This window comes from Pan paniscus, chromosome 23 (assembly GCF_029289425.2).
Source record: "Pan paniscus chromosome 23, NHGRI_mPanPan1-v2.0_pri, whole genome shotgun sequence".
In the NCBI taxonomy this organism is placed as follows: Eukaryota; Metazoa; Chordata; class Mammalia; order Primates; family Hominidae; genus Pan; species Pan paniscus.
The window spans coordinates 48,808,441-48,822,551 of NC_085927.1; the positions used below are offsets into that span (position 1 = coordinate 48,808,441).

The 14,111-nt window shown below is 55.1% G+C and overlaps 1 protein-coding gene and 1 long non-coding RNA gene across 2 annotated transcripts in view; one reads left to right on the top strand and one right to left on the bottom strand.

The window, feature by feature from the left end:
• The first annotated feature begins 220 nt into the window (after positions 1 to 220).
• Positions 221 to 6,021, top strand: APOBEC3A (apolipoprotein B mRNA editing enzyme catalytic subunit 3A). The gene is made up of 5 exons (XM_034949099.4): positions 221 to 369; positions 1,691 to 1,835; positions 3,536 to 3,830; positions 4,257 to 4,372; positions 4,654 to 6,021. The coding sequence occupies exons 2-5, from the start codon at positions 1,698 to 1,700 to the stop codon at positions 4,666 to 4,668; spliced, it is 564 nt and encodes a 187-aa protein (XP_034804990.3). The 5' UTR covers positions 221 to 369; positions 1,691 to 1,697; the 3' UTR covers positions 4,669 to 6,021.
• The window catches only part of LOC130541153 (uncharacterized), a 36,983-nt gene continuing 26,634 nt past the window's right edge, over positions 3,763 to 14,111 (bottom strand). The window contains exon 5 of the long non-coding RNA XR_010111798.1: positions 3,763 to 3,822. This is a non-coding gene — a long non-coding RNA (uncharacterized LOC130541153). The remainder of the gene's footprint in view (positions 3,823 to 14,111) is intronic.

The following is a 14,111-nucleotide window of genomic DNA, read 5'->3' on the forward strand; positions in this document are numbered from 1 at the left end:
GTGGCCCACAGGGAGCAAAGTGTGGCCAGGCCTACATCCCCATTGTCACTCCACAGTGTCTGGTGGTTCAGTGGTCAGAGTGGGCACATCAAAACCAAAGCTTGCCCAGAGGCATGGCAGAGAACTTCCTTGTTCTGACGCTAATGAGGGTGGCACGCTCGGCCTGAGCTGGAGAAGGGGTGGGGCAGGGTATCGCTGACTCAGCAGCTTCCAGGTTGCTCCGATGATATATTAAGGCTCCTGAATCCTAAGAGAATGTTGGTGAAGATCTTAACACCACGCCTTGAGCAAGTCGCAAGAGCGGGAGGACACAGACCAGGAACCGAGAAGGGACAAGCACACGGAAGCCAGCCCAGCATCCGGGCCCAGGTATGGGAAGCCCCTCCAAGCACCTCTGTGCCTCAGCCTCCTCTTCGAGCTTTTCTGATGAGCACTCACCTCTCACCCTCAAACCCCTGGGGCCTCTCTTTTCTTCCTGACCTTCTCTCTGGACCTGGCCTCTTGCTCTAGGTTCCCAGTTTTGGTCCCAGCGCTGGTCTCTCCTCTGATGGTACCAGTTCCAGGTCTCCTTCCACCTCCCGGGGCAGGTGCACAGGGAGCCTGAAAATCCCAATAGATAATGGTGCTGTGCCCCAGCCAGTGAAGACGGTCAGAGAGGGGATTCTCTTCACTTGTCTTTAAATGAGCATCTACTATTTCTTGTAAATGTTCCATGTATCTGGACTTGGCCTAAGCCCTTTTTATGTTCAGTGTCATCTCGTTCTCCCTAATATTAAGAAAAGGGGGTTGCTTGTAGGACTGCTTGGCTATGAGGAAGCCTTGTTTCCTTTTTTTGAGAACACAGAGCAAGTGAGTGGTAGAGCCCAGATTCATACCCAGGTCTACTCGAAATGGTGGGGAACATTTTGAACCTTCCTTCCTTCCTTCCTTCCTTCCTTCCTCCATCTCTCTGTTTCTCTCTCTCTTTCTTTCTTTCCTTCCTTCCTTCCTTCTTTCTCTTTCCTTCTTTCTTTCTTTCTTTTGCTGCTGCCTCCCAACAGAGATTTTTCTAATTCTGATTATGTCAGGATGCATAGAGAGGGGCTGGGAGAGGCCTTCAAGGTGGGGCTGGTGTTTCCAGCCCAGGAGTCCTGAGCTGCCCCATCTCAATTGCCTGAGAAGCACATTTGGGAGACCTCAGGGCACCCTAAGGGATGTGGAAAATCCTATGAATTACCCGAAAAGAAGTCCCTGGCAGGTTCCTCTCCCCAGTGATCCCCCTCAGGAGTGTCCCTGTCCCGATGCTCGCTGTGGTAGGAGTTAACCCTGCAGGCAGGAGGAAGCCCCAGCGGGTCCATCTCCAGCAGGGGCTGTGGGTGAGCAGAGCCAGGACAGGGGTGCATGGTGAGGCCACAGAATAAGACCCAGCTCTACCCCAGGGAGAGGAGCAGGGTCCTCCTCGGAGGGCCTGAGCACACTGAGCTGACCCTGGGGAGACCGTGACAAGGCTTAGACAGGCCCCAGGGCTGCAGTGATCTCCCAGTGAGCCGTAGAAGGGGTCAGACGGGGAGGTTGGGAGGTGGTGCTAAGGGATGTGCGGAGCAGGGGGAAGGAGGGTGGGGTGCAAGGGAGGAAGTGTGGGGAGGGAGGAGGAGGCAGGGCAGTCCAGGAGGGCTCTTCCTCCTCTGGTCTTTTCCCCGGCTGTCCGCAGACACTTGATGGACCCACACATATTCACTTCCAACTTTAACAACGGCATTGGAAGGCGTAAGACCTACCTGTGCTACGAAGTGGAGCGCCTGGACAATGGCACCTCGGTCAAGATGGACCAGCACAGGGGCTTTCTACACAACCAGGTGACCGACCCAGCCATCTGAATCCAGGCAGGGCCCTCCCAATCCAGGGACATTCATAGGTAGAAGGTTCTAGATGGTACTTGTGGTTTCCTGCAGTGTTTGTCACTTGTGCTTCCTGCAGCTATTGCTGCTTGGCCCTGGGGTTGGGGGGAGACTTCGGCTTCAGTGACTATCCATGGCCAGGTGGGGTTGAGTCTGCCCAATGGCAAAGTGCTTCCTGAGGACCCTCCCAGGATCCCCTCACAGACGCAGCTCTCACCAGGAACAATTCAGAACTGTGGGATCTGAGGACTCAGGGCCTACCTGACCTCACAAGGCCAGGATGCCCCAGTGCCCTCTCCTGGGCTTCATCCTGCATGGAGAGAGACTGAGGCAAGAGAGGCTAACCAGGGATCCTGTCCTGCCCAGGGTGGAGCCCACAGCAAGGCCAGAACAGATCCCATGTCAGGATGCAAGGATGTCCAGCATTTGGGGAGGAGCTGGGCCAGGCCAGGCTGAGGGGCCCTGAGCCCGAGGGACTTTCTTTCCTGGCCCCTACCCAGCACAGCCTCTGTCTGGAGAGGCCAGGTAATGCTTGGCTCTGGTGCTGGAAACTGGGGGCTTCTCTGGGCTCTATGAGCTCAATGTGGGCCTCGCTGGATCCACACACACTGCTTGGAACATCCTTTCAAGGGTGCCAGTCTCCATCACCGCCTAAGCAGTGGGACTCCCCCAGGAATGACCCACAGCCCCTTCTCAGCACAAACCGTGTCATCCACTCCACCCTGCATCACTGCTGATGGAATCCCTCCCTGTCTTTGTCCCCATCACAATCACAGTCCTTGCTGCCCTGCTGTCCCCAACTTGACCGATTCCTAGTCTTAGTGGAAAATCCTTTTCTCTGAAGTTTGGAGTAAAAACCATATTTCTATAAGTCACAATAATGACAATTATACCATGTCACAGGGACCTTCCCACGTTGGAGTGAGTCCTGCTGGTCTTCTCTTCCCCACTACTTTTGGTGGAATTCATTTTGGCCTAAGTCTATATCACATTTGGGCTCAGCACAGGTTGTGGCACAGAATAGAAGCTTCTAGAATTATGGGCCACAGATGGGATGGGAGTAGGGGAGTTGATGAGTAGAGCAGGTCAATCTCCCCTTGAAGGAAGCACACTCACTCAGGGGCATCAGGCCAATGACCTCGGGGCTCTGCCGGCCCCTCCTCCCTGCCCCCATCTCTGTAGCCCCTCCCTGCAGGGCTGGGTCTGGGGTGAGGGTCCTGAAGCCTCTGACCTTGGGTACAAAATTGATGGGGGCTCCAAATGCTCAGTAATTAGAGAAAACACATTTTAATTTCATAATTAATGCAATCTTTTAAAACGCAAATTTAATGCAAATAGATCATGACGAATAAAACCAAAGATTTTAATAAAGCCTGGCAGGAGAGTGCTGTCCTGTGTATATTGGAGCTGGGGCAAAATAAAACATCATTGCTCCTGATCTGTTTGTATTTAAATGGGCAACATTTTACTTATCTTGGGATTTTTGCATAACATCTGATATTTTTAATATTGCATAGAAAATCATGCATCCTAATAACCGGGGTTTTGGCGACCCCTGTAATTTCGTGCTGGAGGCCCCCGCCTCCCCAGCCCCACCTGGTCCAGGCCCTCCCTCCCTGTTCACCACACATCACCTCACACTCTGTTTCCTTTTCTAGGCTAAGAATCTTCTCTGTGGCTTTTACGGCCGCCATGCGGAGCTGTGCTTCTTGGACCTGGTTCCTTCTTTGCAGTTGGACCCGGCCCAGATCTACAGGGTCACTTGGTTCATCTCCTGGAGCCCCTGCTTCTCCTGGGGCTGTGCCGGGCAAGTGCGTGCGTTCCTTCAGGAGAACACACACGTGAGACTGCGCATCTTCGCTGCCCGCATCTATGATTACGACCCCCTATATAAGGAGGCGCTGCAAATGCTGCGGGATGCTGGGGCCCAAGTCTCCATCATGACCTACGATGGTAAGAATGGAAGGTTCAGGTGGGGTGGGGTGGGGTGGGGTGGGTGGGGGCAGGAGAGGTTCCTGGGAAGAAAAGGAGAAAGGCCTTGGTCTGCTGCCTGCAGAAACGATGGCTGGACTCTGGGACCTGACTTTGGGGTCGATGGGAAGAGAGAGGCCAGGCCAGGAGATGTGGGCCCGGGGAGGGCAGGGAGAGTGGCTGGAAGTGGAAGCAGAACTTGGGGCTTTCTGAAAGAATGAGAACTGGGCTGGCCCAGATTCCAATGGGAAGGAAGTGCCTGATGAAGGAGCTAAGTCCCTAGGGGAGGGAGAGGGAAAGGAGGGACTGAAACCAGGATGTGGGAAGTCTGTCCTGAGAGTCATGGGCCCTTGGTGCCACCCCGATCCCACAGCGGGAGTGTGACTTATCTCCCCTGTCCCTTTTCAGAATTTAAGCACTGCTGGGACACCTTTGTGGACCACCAGGGATGTCCCTTCCAGCCCTGGGATGGACTAGAGGAGCACAGCCAAGCCCTGAGTGGGAGGCTGCGGGCCATTCTCCAGGTGAGGGCTTCCTCCCTCTGCCAGGTGCCCCATCGGCCTCCCCCTCCTCCCCACTCCCCTGGGCCTTGCCTTCCCCTCTGCTCAGAGCCTCCTCTGGGTTCCCTGCTCCCCACAGGGCGCCCAGCTCCGTCCCTCCCTTTCCTTCTCACAGCCTCCTTCTCTTTCCCACCTCCCGCATCCCTCCCCCCTCTCCCGTCATTGTCACTGTCCCCAGGCCTCCTCCCTGTGCCCTCTTTCCACTCTCTCACCTCTTGCTCCATTCAACCCCCCTGCTCTTCCAGAATCAGGGAAACTGAAGGATGGGCCTCAGTCTCTAAGGAAGGCAGAGACCTGGGTTGAGCAGCAGAGTAAAAGATCTTCTTCCAAGAAATGCGAACAGGCCATTCACCACCATCTCCAGCTGCTCACAGACGCCAGCAAAGCAATATGCTCCTGACCAAGTAGATTTTTAAAAAATCAGAGTGGGCCGGGCGCGGTGGCTCACGCCTGTAATCCCAGTACTTTGGGAGGCCAAGGCGGGTGGATCACGAGGTCAGGAGATCGAGACCATCCTGGCTAACACGGTGAAACCCCGTCTCTACTAAAAATACAAAAAATTAGCCAGGCGTGGTGGCGGGCACCTGTAGTCCCAGCTACTCGGGAGGCTGAGGCAGGAGAGTAGCGTGAACCCGGGAGGCAGAGCTTGCAGTGAGCAGAGATTGCGCTACTGCACTCCAGCCTGGGCGACAGTACCAGACTCCATCTCAAAAAAAAAAAAAAAAAACCAGAATGAATTAATTTTAATTGAAAATTTCTCTTATGTTCCAAGTGTACAATAGTAAGATTATGCTCAATATTCCCAGAATAGTTTTCAATGTATTAATGAAATGATTAATTGGCTCCATATTTAGACTAATAAAATGTTAAGAATCTTCCATAATTGCTTTTGCTCAGTAACTGTGTCATGAATTGCAAGAGTTTCCACAAACACTAGCAAATGTGTAGATGTCTTTCCTTGTGTAGCGGACCTGTAGCGGGGAAAGGTCACACGACATCCCTCTGGATCCAGAAAACTCAGCTAAACCTCACAGGAGAGGAACCTAAATGCAGACCCCACCCTCACTCACGAGCCCCGCCCACCCTCACTCACAGAGCCCCGGGCGCTGATTGGAAGGGACAGGCCCAGCAGTAAGAGGTCAGCCAGCAGCCAGTCTCCCTGTTGGAAAGGAACCACACACGTGCAGTCAGGGGCCCTCGGGAGCCGCCCTCTGTCCACCCCTTCCTGATTCCACCCCCCTAGAGAGGGAGCCCAGGGGAGGCCATGGCTGAGACCCAGGACAGGCCCAGTAGGGGGAAGGAGCCCAGGGAGGGGGCAGGTGTCCAGGCTGGGCCCAGAGAGAGGGCTGGGGAGAGGAGCAGCCCAGGAGGCACAGAGGGGAGGGGAGCTGAGTCCCGGGGACGGGAGGCTCCAGAGGCAGAGACGGAGCCCAGGGCTAGGGCGGCAGGTGTCAGGGCTGTGGCTTCAGCTTGGCATCTGTCCTGGGCCTTCTGCGCTGGTTCCCAGCTCTGGGATGTGTGACTTATATGCCTGATTACAGCGGCCGCTCCCACCTCACGATTTCTGGAAAGTCCTCAGAAGCCGCATATATGACCAAGAACGGGCCTCACATGCAGCTGCTCCTGGGCAGAAACAACTCACTGTTTCCCTGGCCTAGACACACACAACACACAAACACACAAGACACACATACACACAACACACACAACACATACACACACAACACATGCACAAAACACATACACACACGCACCCACACACAGTGATAGAGACTTCACAAAAAGAAACCTCCTCCAGGTGCCCCAGAGCACTCCGGGGCGCACCCCAGCCCCGCCCTGAGCAGAGGACTTTGGCATTTCCCACGCAGGGGCGGGTGCGGGAGGGACCGAGTTGTCAAAGCTGCCCTTTGCTTGTGTCTCTGGGTTTGATAACAGCCCTAACTCCACTTGTTGGAAGCAAGTGATGAAAAACGTGCAATCATTCTGGGCAAAGGGACCAGTGTAGGGGAGGCGTGAGAGGCTCACCTGGTGAAAGAACACCAGAGTTAGTCATGTCACAGCACCTCCCAGGGAGACCTGCCCCTCGTCCCCCAGAACCCCACCTTCCAAGGGCCCAGGCTCCTGTCCCCCGGGCCTCAACTCACAGCTTTGCCCATGACCTGGGAGCCCTGGGGGTCCTGGTGAGGTGACTGGACACAGCCTCATGACACTGCTGGGACCTGGGCTGGGAACTGAGAGCCTGTGGTCCCTCTGGGCTGTAGGGGTCGGGGCCCCACAGTGGTGGCAGAGCCGGGACCTTGTACACAGCAGCATGGACTCCAGACCCAAGTGGAACCTCCATTCTGGTCTCAGGGTGACCCGGGCTGCACAGCCCAGCACCTGCCCAGGGTCCCTCTGCCCTGCTCTGTCCCTCAATAGTCTGGACCCCTGCTGGGTACTTGCCTTTTCCCCCCCTTACAGGGGACCAGGGTGAATCTCGGGTGAAGCCTGCACCTGTGAAGGAGGCCATTCTCCCTGCTCCCATCCCTGCCGCCCACATGGGGAACCAGCTCCTTCTTGTTCCCGGGGACCTTTCCTGGGCTCTGGTGGAAACTCCAGTGGAATGTGGGGTCTTTCATTTTCCCTCAGTGTTGCAGAGGCCGAAATGGGGAGGGGCTGTCACTCCCCAGGAAAGGGCACAATCTCCTTCCTTCCCTCCAGCTGGCCCACGGACGGTGCACACTCATCCCAGTCACCCTGAGGACTGCAGCCCTGGTATGAGCCCAGAGTCATCCCCAGGTTCTATGGATGCCTTACACACTCTGCCCTGGCCTGACCTCAAGAGGACCAGGAAGTGCCCAGTTGTCACTGGGTTTTGCTGCCCTGAGAGAGTCAGGCTCCAGTGCACAGAGGAACGTGTGTGTGCAGGATGGTGGCACTGGCAGGGGGCACAGCAATCCCAGGGGAGCGCACCCTGCTGTTCCAGGTTGTGGCACTTATGGAAGATCCAGGGTCCAGAGGCTGGAGTAAAATCGTTCCCACTCACATCTAACCTACCCTGGGCTGGCTCGTGGGAGTCAAAAGCCCAGACAGTGGCTGGCCCTGTCCATCCTTGGCCAGGGAGGGTCCTGGCCTCCCTCTGCGCTGGTGGGGAGCCCCACTCACCCTCTCTTCTTTCCTCTCTGGAGGCGCTGCCCTGCTCTCCGGCTTGTGCAATTTGCTACTGAGAATTTAACTCCAGACAGTATTTTTGCCCCAATTTGCTGTAAACATTTGAGCCTGAGGCCATGTTTGTCATCAGATGAAATGGTTTACAGATGTGAAATTGTTGTGTGTAGTCTAACATTTCTGGTTTGTAAACCCATCCGTGATGGGCTCCCAGCCCAACCCGCTGCAGATGAGGCCACTGAGTTTCTGTTGCGAATGAAGACCGGGTTCCCAATTAGGGCAACTCGTCCCTCACACTGCTCCTTACACCCCCATCTTCCAGATCCCAGCCAAGCCCCCTCCACCCAATACACCCCAGCGTCCTTGCATCCAATTAACATCACAGAGTGGCCACCCTTGCAGAGACCTGGCTGGGGAGGGAGGTCACAGTAAAGACACAGCCTGGCTCCTGTGGGCCCCCTGGGGACAGCAGCCCTGCACACACACTCTGGGCCTTTCTCTCCCTCTTTCAGCCTTGTCCTTGGATATCCCCCAGGTCACTCTTGCTCAGGACCAAGCAGATTGACTGGGGACAGCAAATGTAACCATAAAAGGGGATTCTACAAGGACTCCCCTCAGGGAGCAGGTGCCAGCGGTGGGGACTGTGGAGTAGATAAGAGGTGGCTGGGAGCTAGGAGAGGAGTGACAGCCCAGAGTTCCTGGATCCTGGCTGAGGCTGGGTCCCGGGCCCCAGGACAGCCCTGCAGACCCCAGAATCAGAGACTGAGGAGTCAAAGACAGGCAGGAGACGCCCCTGGGGATGCCCAGCAAAGCACTGTCCCCTGCGTGCAGCTCTCCCGGGTCTCCCCACAGAAAGCTCAGTGAGGGCTGTCGTGGCCACTGGCGACCCAGGCACATTTGCTCCGGTGAGAGGCCATTGCTCTGGGAAGCAGCAGCCACACAGGAAGAGTTGGGGGAGGGCAAGGGCTCTGCCCTCCGAGGGTCCTGCAGGGCACAGGGTCTGCATAGCAGGAACCCCAGACTCTTTGTGCCCCACCCCCACTCTAACTCAGAGCTCTGTGCTAAGGAGAGCCTTATCATGCCCTCAGTGGATTCAGAAGCACTTTGTAGGGCTGAGTGACGAAACATTTGGGGCTGGGAGTAGAGCTGGCTGGGTCAGGACGACACCCCCTCCTGGAAGGGCAGGCCTGTGGGGGGCATGAGCAGGGACCACAGCCCATTCGTGTCTGCTGGTACAGGTGCGGTCTCTGTGCAGGTGGGCTGTGGGTACTGCAGGGCACCATGCTGTGTGTGCCTCGAGTGTGAACTGGGAAGGGTGGTCTCTGGTCAGACTCACACAGCACACCAAGATGAGCTCACACCGGAACCACCCGAGACTCAATTGGGAGTTGACAGCCCCCAGGGGACATCCTCTTGACTAGAGAAGTCCAAGGTCTGGAGACAGAATGGGAGGTGGCATCCTCATGGCAGAGAACAGGGCCTCCTCTGATCTGCCCATGAGGAGTGGTGCCCACCAAGATGGCAGGGACACTGTGCTGAGGAGGGAGGATCACTCCCACCTTCTTCTGAGGTTTCCACCTCAGCGAGCACCGGCCAGGCTGGGAGGGCGAGGAGCTGTGCTTGGTCCGGGTGGCCAGGTGGGACTGTCCCCAGGATGTGGACTCTCTTGCATGAGACAGCTGGCCAAGGATGGGGGGTCTAAGAGGAGCCAAGACAGGGGAATCAGCAGGACAGGGGGCAGCCCCCAGGCCCACAGGGCCAGTGCATTCTTCAGGCAGCTGTGCTGGGTGCAGTAGGTGGACCTGGGAAAGGATGGCGCCAGACCTGCCGTTGGGACTCAGGGGCTCACTTGGGGCAGGAACACAGCTTCCCACACATTTCTGCAGGACTGGAAGTGGGAGAAAGGGCACAGGGTGAGCCTTCTGAGGGCATTTGTGTCCCTGCATCACTCTGCTCGCTGGGAGGGCCTGGGCAAGTCTAGGTACCTTTCAGAGCCTCTGGTATCTCCTCTCGAGGAGTAATGGGGATGAAAGCACCCCTTGCTCTAGTTTGCCGTAATTAGATGGATTGACACAAACAAGGGCTCAACATGTCTGTCTCCTTCCCTTCCCAGGGCCTGGGATCAAGGCCCAGGACACACTCTGCTCTCTGCACTGCACGCCCTGCAGGGCCCTGGATGCAGCAGGCATGCCCTGTGCTGGCTATAGTAGGGGACGTAGGGTCGGCTGTTCTGGAGCCTACTCTCTGGGGTCGCTGAGTCTTATTCGAGGCCTTTCTCCAGGGTGTGGATACCTGTCCTCCTGCCTGTCCCCTGGCCTCCTGCCTTCCTGGTCCCTGCTGCCCAAAGTGACTGAAGTGTGGCCAAGGCTCGCTTTCCTCATTGTCACTCCACAGCATCCCTGTAGGGCTGTTGTCAGAGCAGGGAAATCAAAACCAATGCTTGTGGGAAGACACGGCAGAGAACTTCCTTATTCTGTGACACTGATGTGGGTGGCACAGGGGACCTGAGTTCAGGAAGGGGTGGGGCAGGGCATTGCTGACCCAGCAGCTTGCGGTCACTCTGAAGTGAAGTAAGACTCCTGCGTCCTAAGAGCAACCGAGGAGGACCACAGGAGCACATGCTGTGACTGTCACAGAAGCAGGAGGACCCTGACCTAGGAACCGTGAAGGGGCTAGGACATGATGGCTAATGGCTAACGCGGTGCTGACAGCCAGGTCCTGCAGCCTTTCGAAGCCTCTGCTCCTGAGCCTCCTCCTCGGGTTCCTTGGTGGTGGTCACGTGCCTCCTGCCCTCCAGGGGCTCCTTCTGGTTCCCTTGGGGACTGTCCTCTCCCCTTAACCCTCTCTGGACCTGGCTTCTGCTCTAGGCTCCCAGCCCTGTTCCCAGCCACGGTCTCTAGTCTGATGCTATCTATTGAGTCTCCTCCTGCTCCTGGGGCAGGTGTGCAGGGGGGCAGCAAATCCCAGGTGACGGCACTGTGCCCAGGGGGCAAAGACGGTTGGAGAGAAGATTCTCCTCACCCGCCTTTAGAGTGGCACCCACCATTTCTGGCAAATGCACCATGTCTCCCCTCTGGGCTAAGCTCTTTTCGTGCCCAATCCAACCCTATCTTACCCAATATTGGGAATAGGGAGTTGCTCCCGACACCACCGTGCTACGAGGAAAAGCCATTCTTTCCTTTTCCTGTAAACACACAGAGGGTAAGTGGTAGAGCCCAGATTCACACCAGTGTCTATGCAAAACCATAGGCAGCACTGAGATTGCCCTAAGGCCAGGCTCATTAGGGTTATGTAGGGTGCACAGAGCGGGGCTGGGAGAGGCCTGCAAGGCCCAGTAGGTGCTTCCTGCCCAAGAGTCCTGAGGTGGCCCGCCTGGCTGGAGAAGCACGGACGTTGCTTGTTTGGCAGAACACAGGACTGTTGTGGTATCCTTCATTGCAGTGTTCATGTATATAATTTAAATTAAAATGTAAAATTAAAGAAAAGAAAGAAAGACATTAGAGCAGCCCCGGTCAGCCCCGGTCCTGGGAGGTATCACCCAGGTCGTGGGCTTTGCACTCCTCTCCCATATGATCACAGCTCCCCTCGGCCCTGGTGGCCCCCCTGCCACGCCGCCTTGAATTTGACAATGCCACATTAGAAGTCTTGGTCTTAATCCTGAATGTTTCTTTTGCCCACCTTCCCTTTCATTCGCCCAGCTGTTTCAACCCCAAAATGCTGCTTCCTCCCCTTCCTCTCACTTCCATATCTAATTAGTAACTCACTCTGGCTGAATTCGTCCCCACAATTCACCCCCAATGTACCCTGACTGCCATCACTGTCACCTGTCACCTGGGATGTCTGACAGTCTCCGGTTCACCAGCTCAGCTCCCATTCCCTTTGCATGCAGCTACTGGAGTGACTTTGTTTTTTTCTTTTTTTAGAGATAAGCTCTGTCTCTGTCACCCAGGCTGGAGTGCTGCAGCGTGATCATATCTCACTGCAACCTCGAACTCCTGAGCTCAGGCAATCCTCCAATCTCAGCCTCCTGAGTAGCTGGGACAACAGGACCATGCCACCATGCCTGGGGAATTTTTTGTAGAGACAGGGTCTTGCTATGTTGCCCAGGCTGGTCTTCAAACTCCTGGTCTCAAGCAATCCTCCATCCTTGACCTCCCATAGTGCCAGGATTACTGGCATCAGCCACCTGGCCCAACTCTGGAGTGACTCTTCAAAAGAAAAACCAGGTCATGTCACTGTTTGGTGACATGAAACAACCCCTACCCCAACCACACATGGATATGCACATGTACACATGCATGTAGGCTCACACACCCATGTATGCACGTGCACGTGCATGTGGGCACATGTGGGAGGGTACACCCAGTTGTTGTCTTTTAAAATGTAATCGAGGCCGAGTGCGGTGGCTCACACCTGTAATCCCAGCATTTTGGGAGGCCGAGGCGAGTGGATCGCTTGAGGTCGGGAGTTGGAGACCAGCCTGGCCAACATGGTGAAACTGTGTCTCTATTAAAAATACAAAACTTAGCTGGGCATGGTGGCAGGCGCCTGTAATCCCAGCTACTCAGGAGGCTAAGGCAGGAGACTCGCTTGAAGCTGGGAGGCAGAGGTTGCAGTGAGCCGAGATGGCACCACTGCAATCCAGCCTGGGGGACAGAGCAAGACTCTGTCTCAAAAAAAAAAAAAAAAAAAAAAAAAGAAATCTACATTTTTCCCAATGACCCATGAGACTCCCTCCTCCCGTGCCAGCTTTGTCACCCTCTACTTTTTTTTTTTTTTTAAGACGGAGTTTCTCTGTTGTTGCCCAGGCTGGAGTGCAATGGCACGATCTTGGCTAACCACAACCTCCACATCCTGGGTTCAAGTGATTCTCCTGCCTCAGCCTCCGAGTAGCTGGGATTATAGGAATGCACCACCATGACCAACTAATTTTGTATTTTTAGTAGAGACAGGGTTTCTCCATGTTGGTCAGGCTTGTCTCGAACTCCCGACCTCAGGTGATCTGTCTGCCTCGGCCTCCCAAAGTGCTGGGATTACAGGTGTGAGCCACCGCGCCCAGCTCCTCTACTTGTTTTCTATGCTGTCTGGCTGGTGTCTGTTCTAGTCCAGGTCACCCAGCCCTCTCTCGCCTCAGACCACGGCACCTGCCATTCCCTCTCTCTGGACAAAACTTCCCTCGGCTCTTCCCACTGCTATCCCTTCTCTCCCTCAGGATTCAGTTCCCAAGTCACCTCCCCTGGCCTCTTGAAGCGAGCTGCCCACACAGTTCCCTTCTGCCCCATCTCCATGTCTATTTCCTGCACCGCCCTTGTTACAAACCAGATTTATCTTCCCTGTGTGTAGATGCTCATTTCTTGACCATCTGCCTCCACTTCCCATAAACGCACTGAGGTCAGAGTCCACTGCTTCCTACCCATGCCTCGACGGCAGTGCCCCCAGCCAGCCTTGCCCCCTGGGTAGGAATCCATTTGCAATTGTTGAAAGAAAAAAAAATGAATGATTAAAAACAGTATAAATGAATAAGAAAACGGTGGATGGTAATACACAAATTATTCATTAGTACACAGAGTGGACAGTCACATCCTCTGTGATACCTGTTTGTATTGGGCTCTTGAGTAATTGACAGAATGATAACACTGCCACCAGAGATGAGCTTTCCATGACGACCAAGGTGGAGGAGTCAGATTCTGGGTGCTGCGCCCAAAATACACGTTTCAAAATAAATGGGTAAAGAAATTCATCACTGGAGACTGCATAAAGGTTGGGGCAATTGCCAGAGCCTTGCATGGAGAATCACACCTGCTTCAAAGATCCATTTCTGTGCTACAAACCACCCCACCTTAAAGCTTACCATAAGGTATATTGTTCAGGCTTCTGTGGATCAGGACTCAGATGACCTGTCCACTGGATGAGCCAGCAGCTGGCTCACTTGTGCAGCTACAGTCAGAAGGTGGCCAGGTGGGCTGGATGGTGCCCAGTGGTCTCACTTACCTGCCTGGTACTTGGTGTGGACTATCAGCCAGGCACCCAGCTGGGCTGTCAGATGCTCTCCCTGTGGTCACCCCATGCATCCAGCTTGAGCTCCCTCACCAAATGGCAGCTGGGTTCCAAAATACCAAGTCTGGTCAAGACTCTGCCTACATCACACTTGCTAATGCCCTGTTGGCCAAGGTAAGTGGTCAAGCTCAGTGTTGATATGGGAGGACGAGGCTGGGCATGGTGGCTCTCACCTGTTATTCCAGCACTTTGGAAGACCAAGGCGGGTGGATCGCTTGAGGCCAGGAGTTCAGGACCAGCCTGGGCCATATGGTGAAACCCTGTCGCTACCAGGTGTGCACCTGTGGTCCCAGCTACTCCAGAGGCTGAGACAGGAGGAGAATTTGAGCCCAGAAGGTGGAGGTTGCAGTGAGCCATGATGGTACCACTGCACTCCAGCCTAGGTGACAGAGCGAGATGCTTTTCAAAAAGAAAATATACGTGTATATGTGTGTGTGTTTGTGTGTGTGTATGTGTTGTGTAGGAAGCCAGTCACGAGGATGTGAATATCAGGGGGTGT

Bases quoted from the DNA above. Each gene is read 5' to 3' on its own strand.
- APOBEC3A (XM_034949099.4), top strand. From the start codon at position 1,698: ATGGACCCACACATATTCACTTCCAACTTTAACAACGGCATTGGAAGG. The intron at 1,836-3,535 runs GTGACCGACCCA...TTCCTTTTCTAG, and splicing joins GGGGCTTTCTACACAACCAG to GCTAAGAATCTTCTCTGTGG. The intron at 3,831-4,256 runs GTAAGAATGGAA...GTCCCTTTTCAG, and splicing joins CTCCATCATGACCTACGATG to AATTTAAGCACTGCTGGGAC.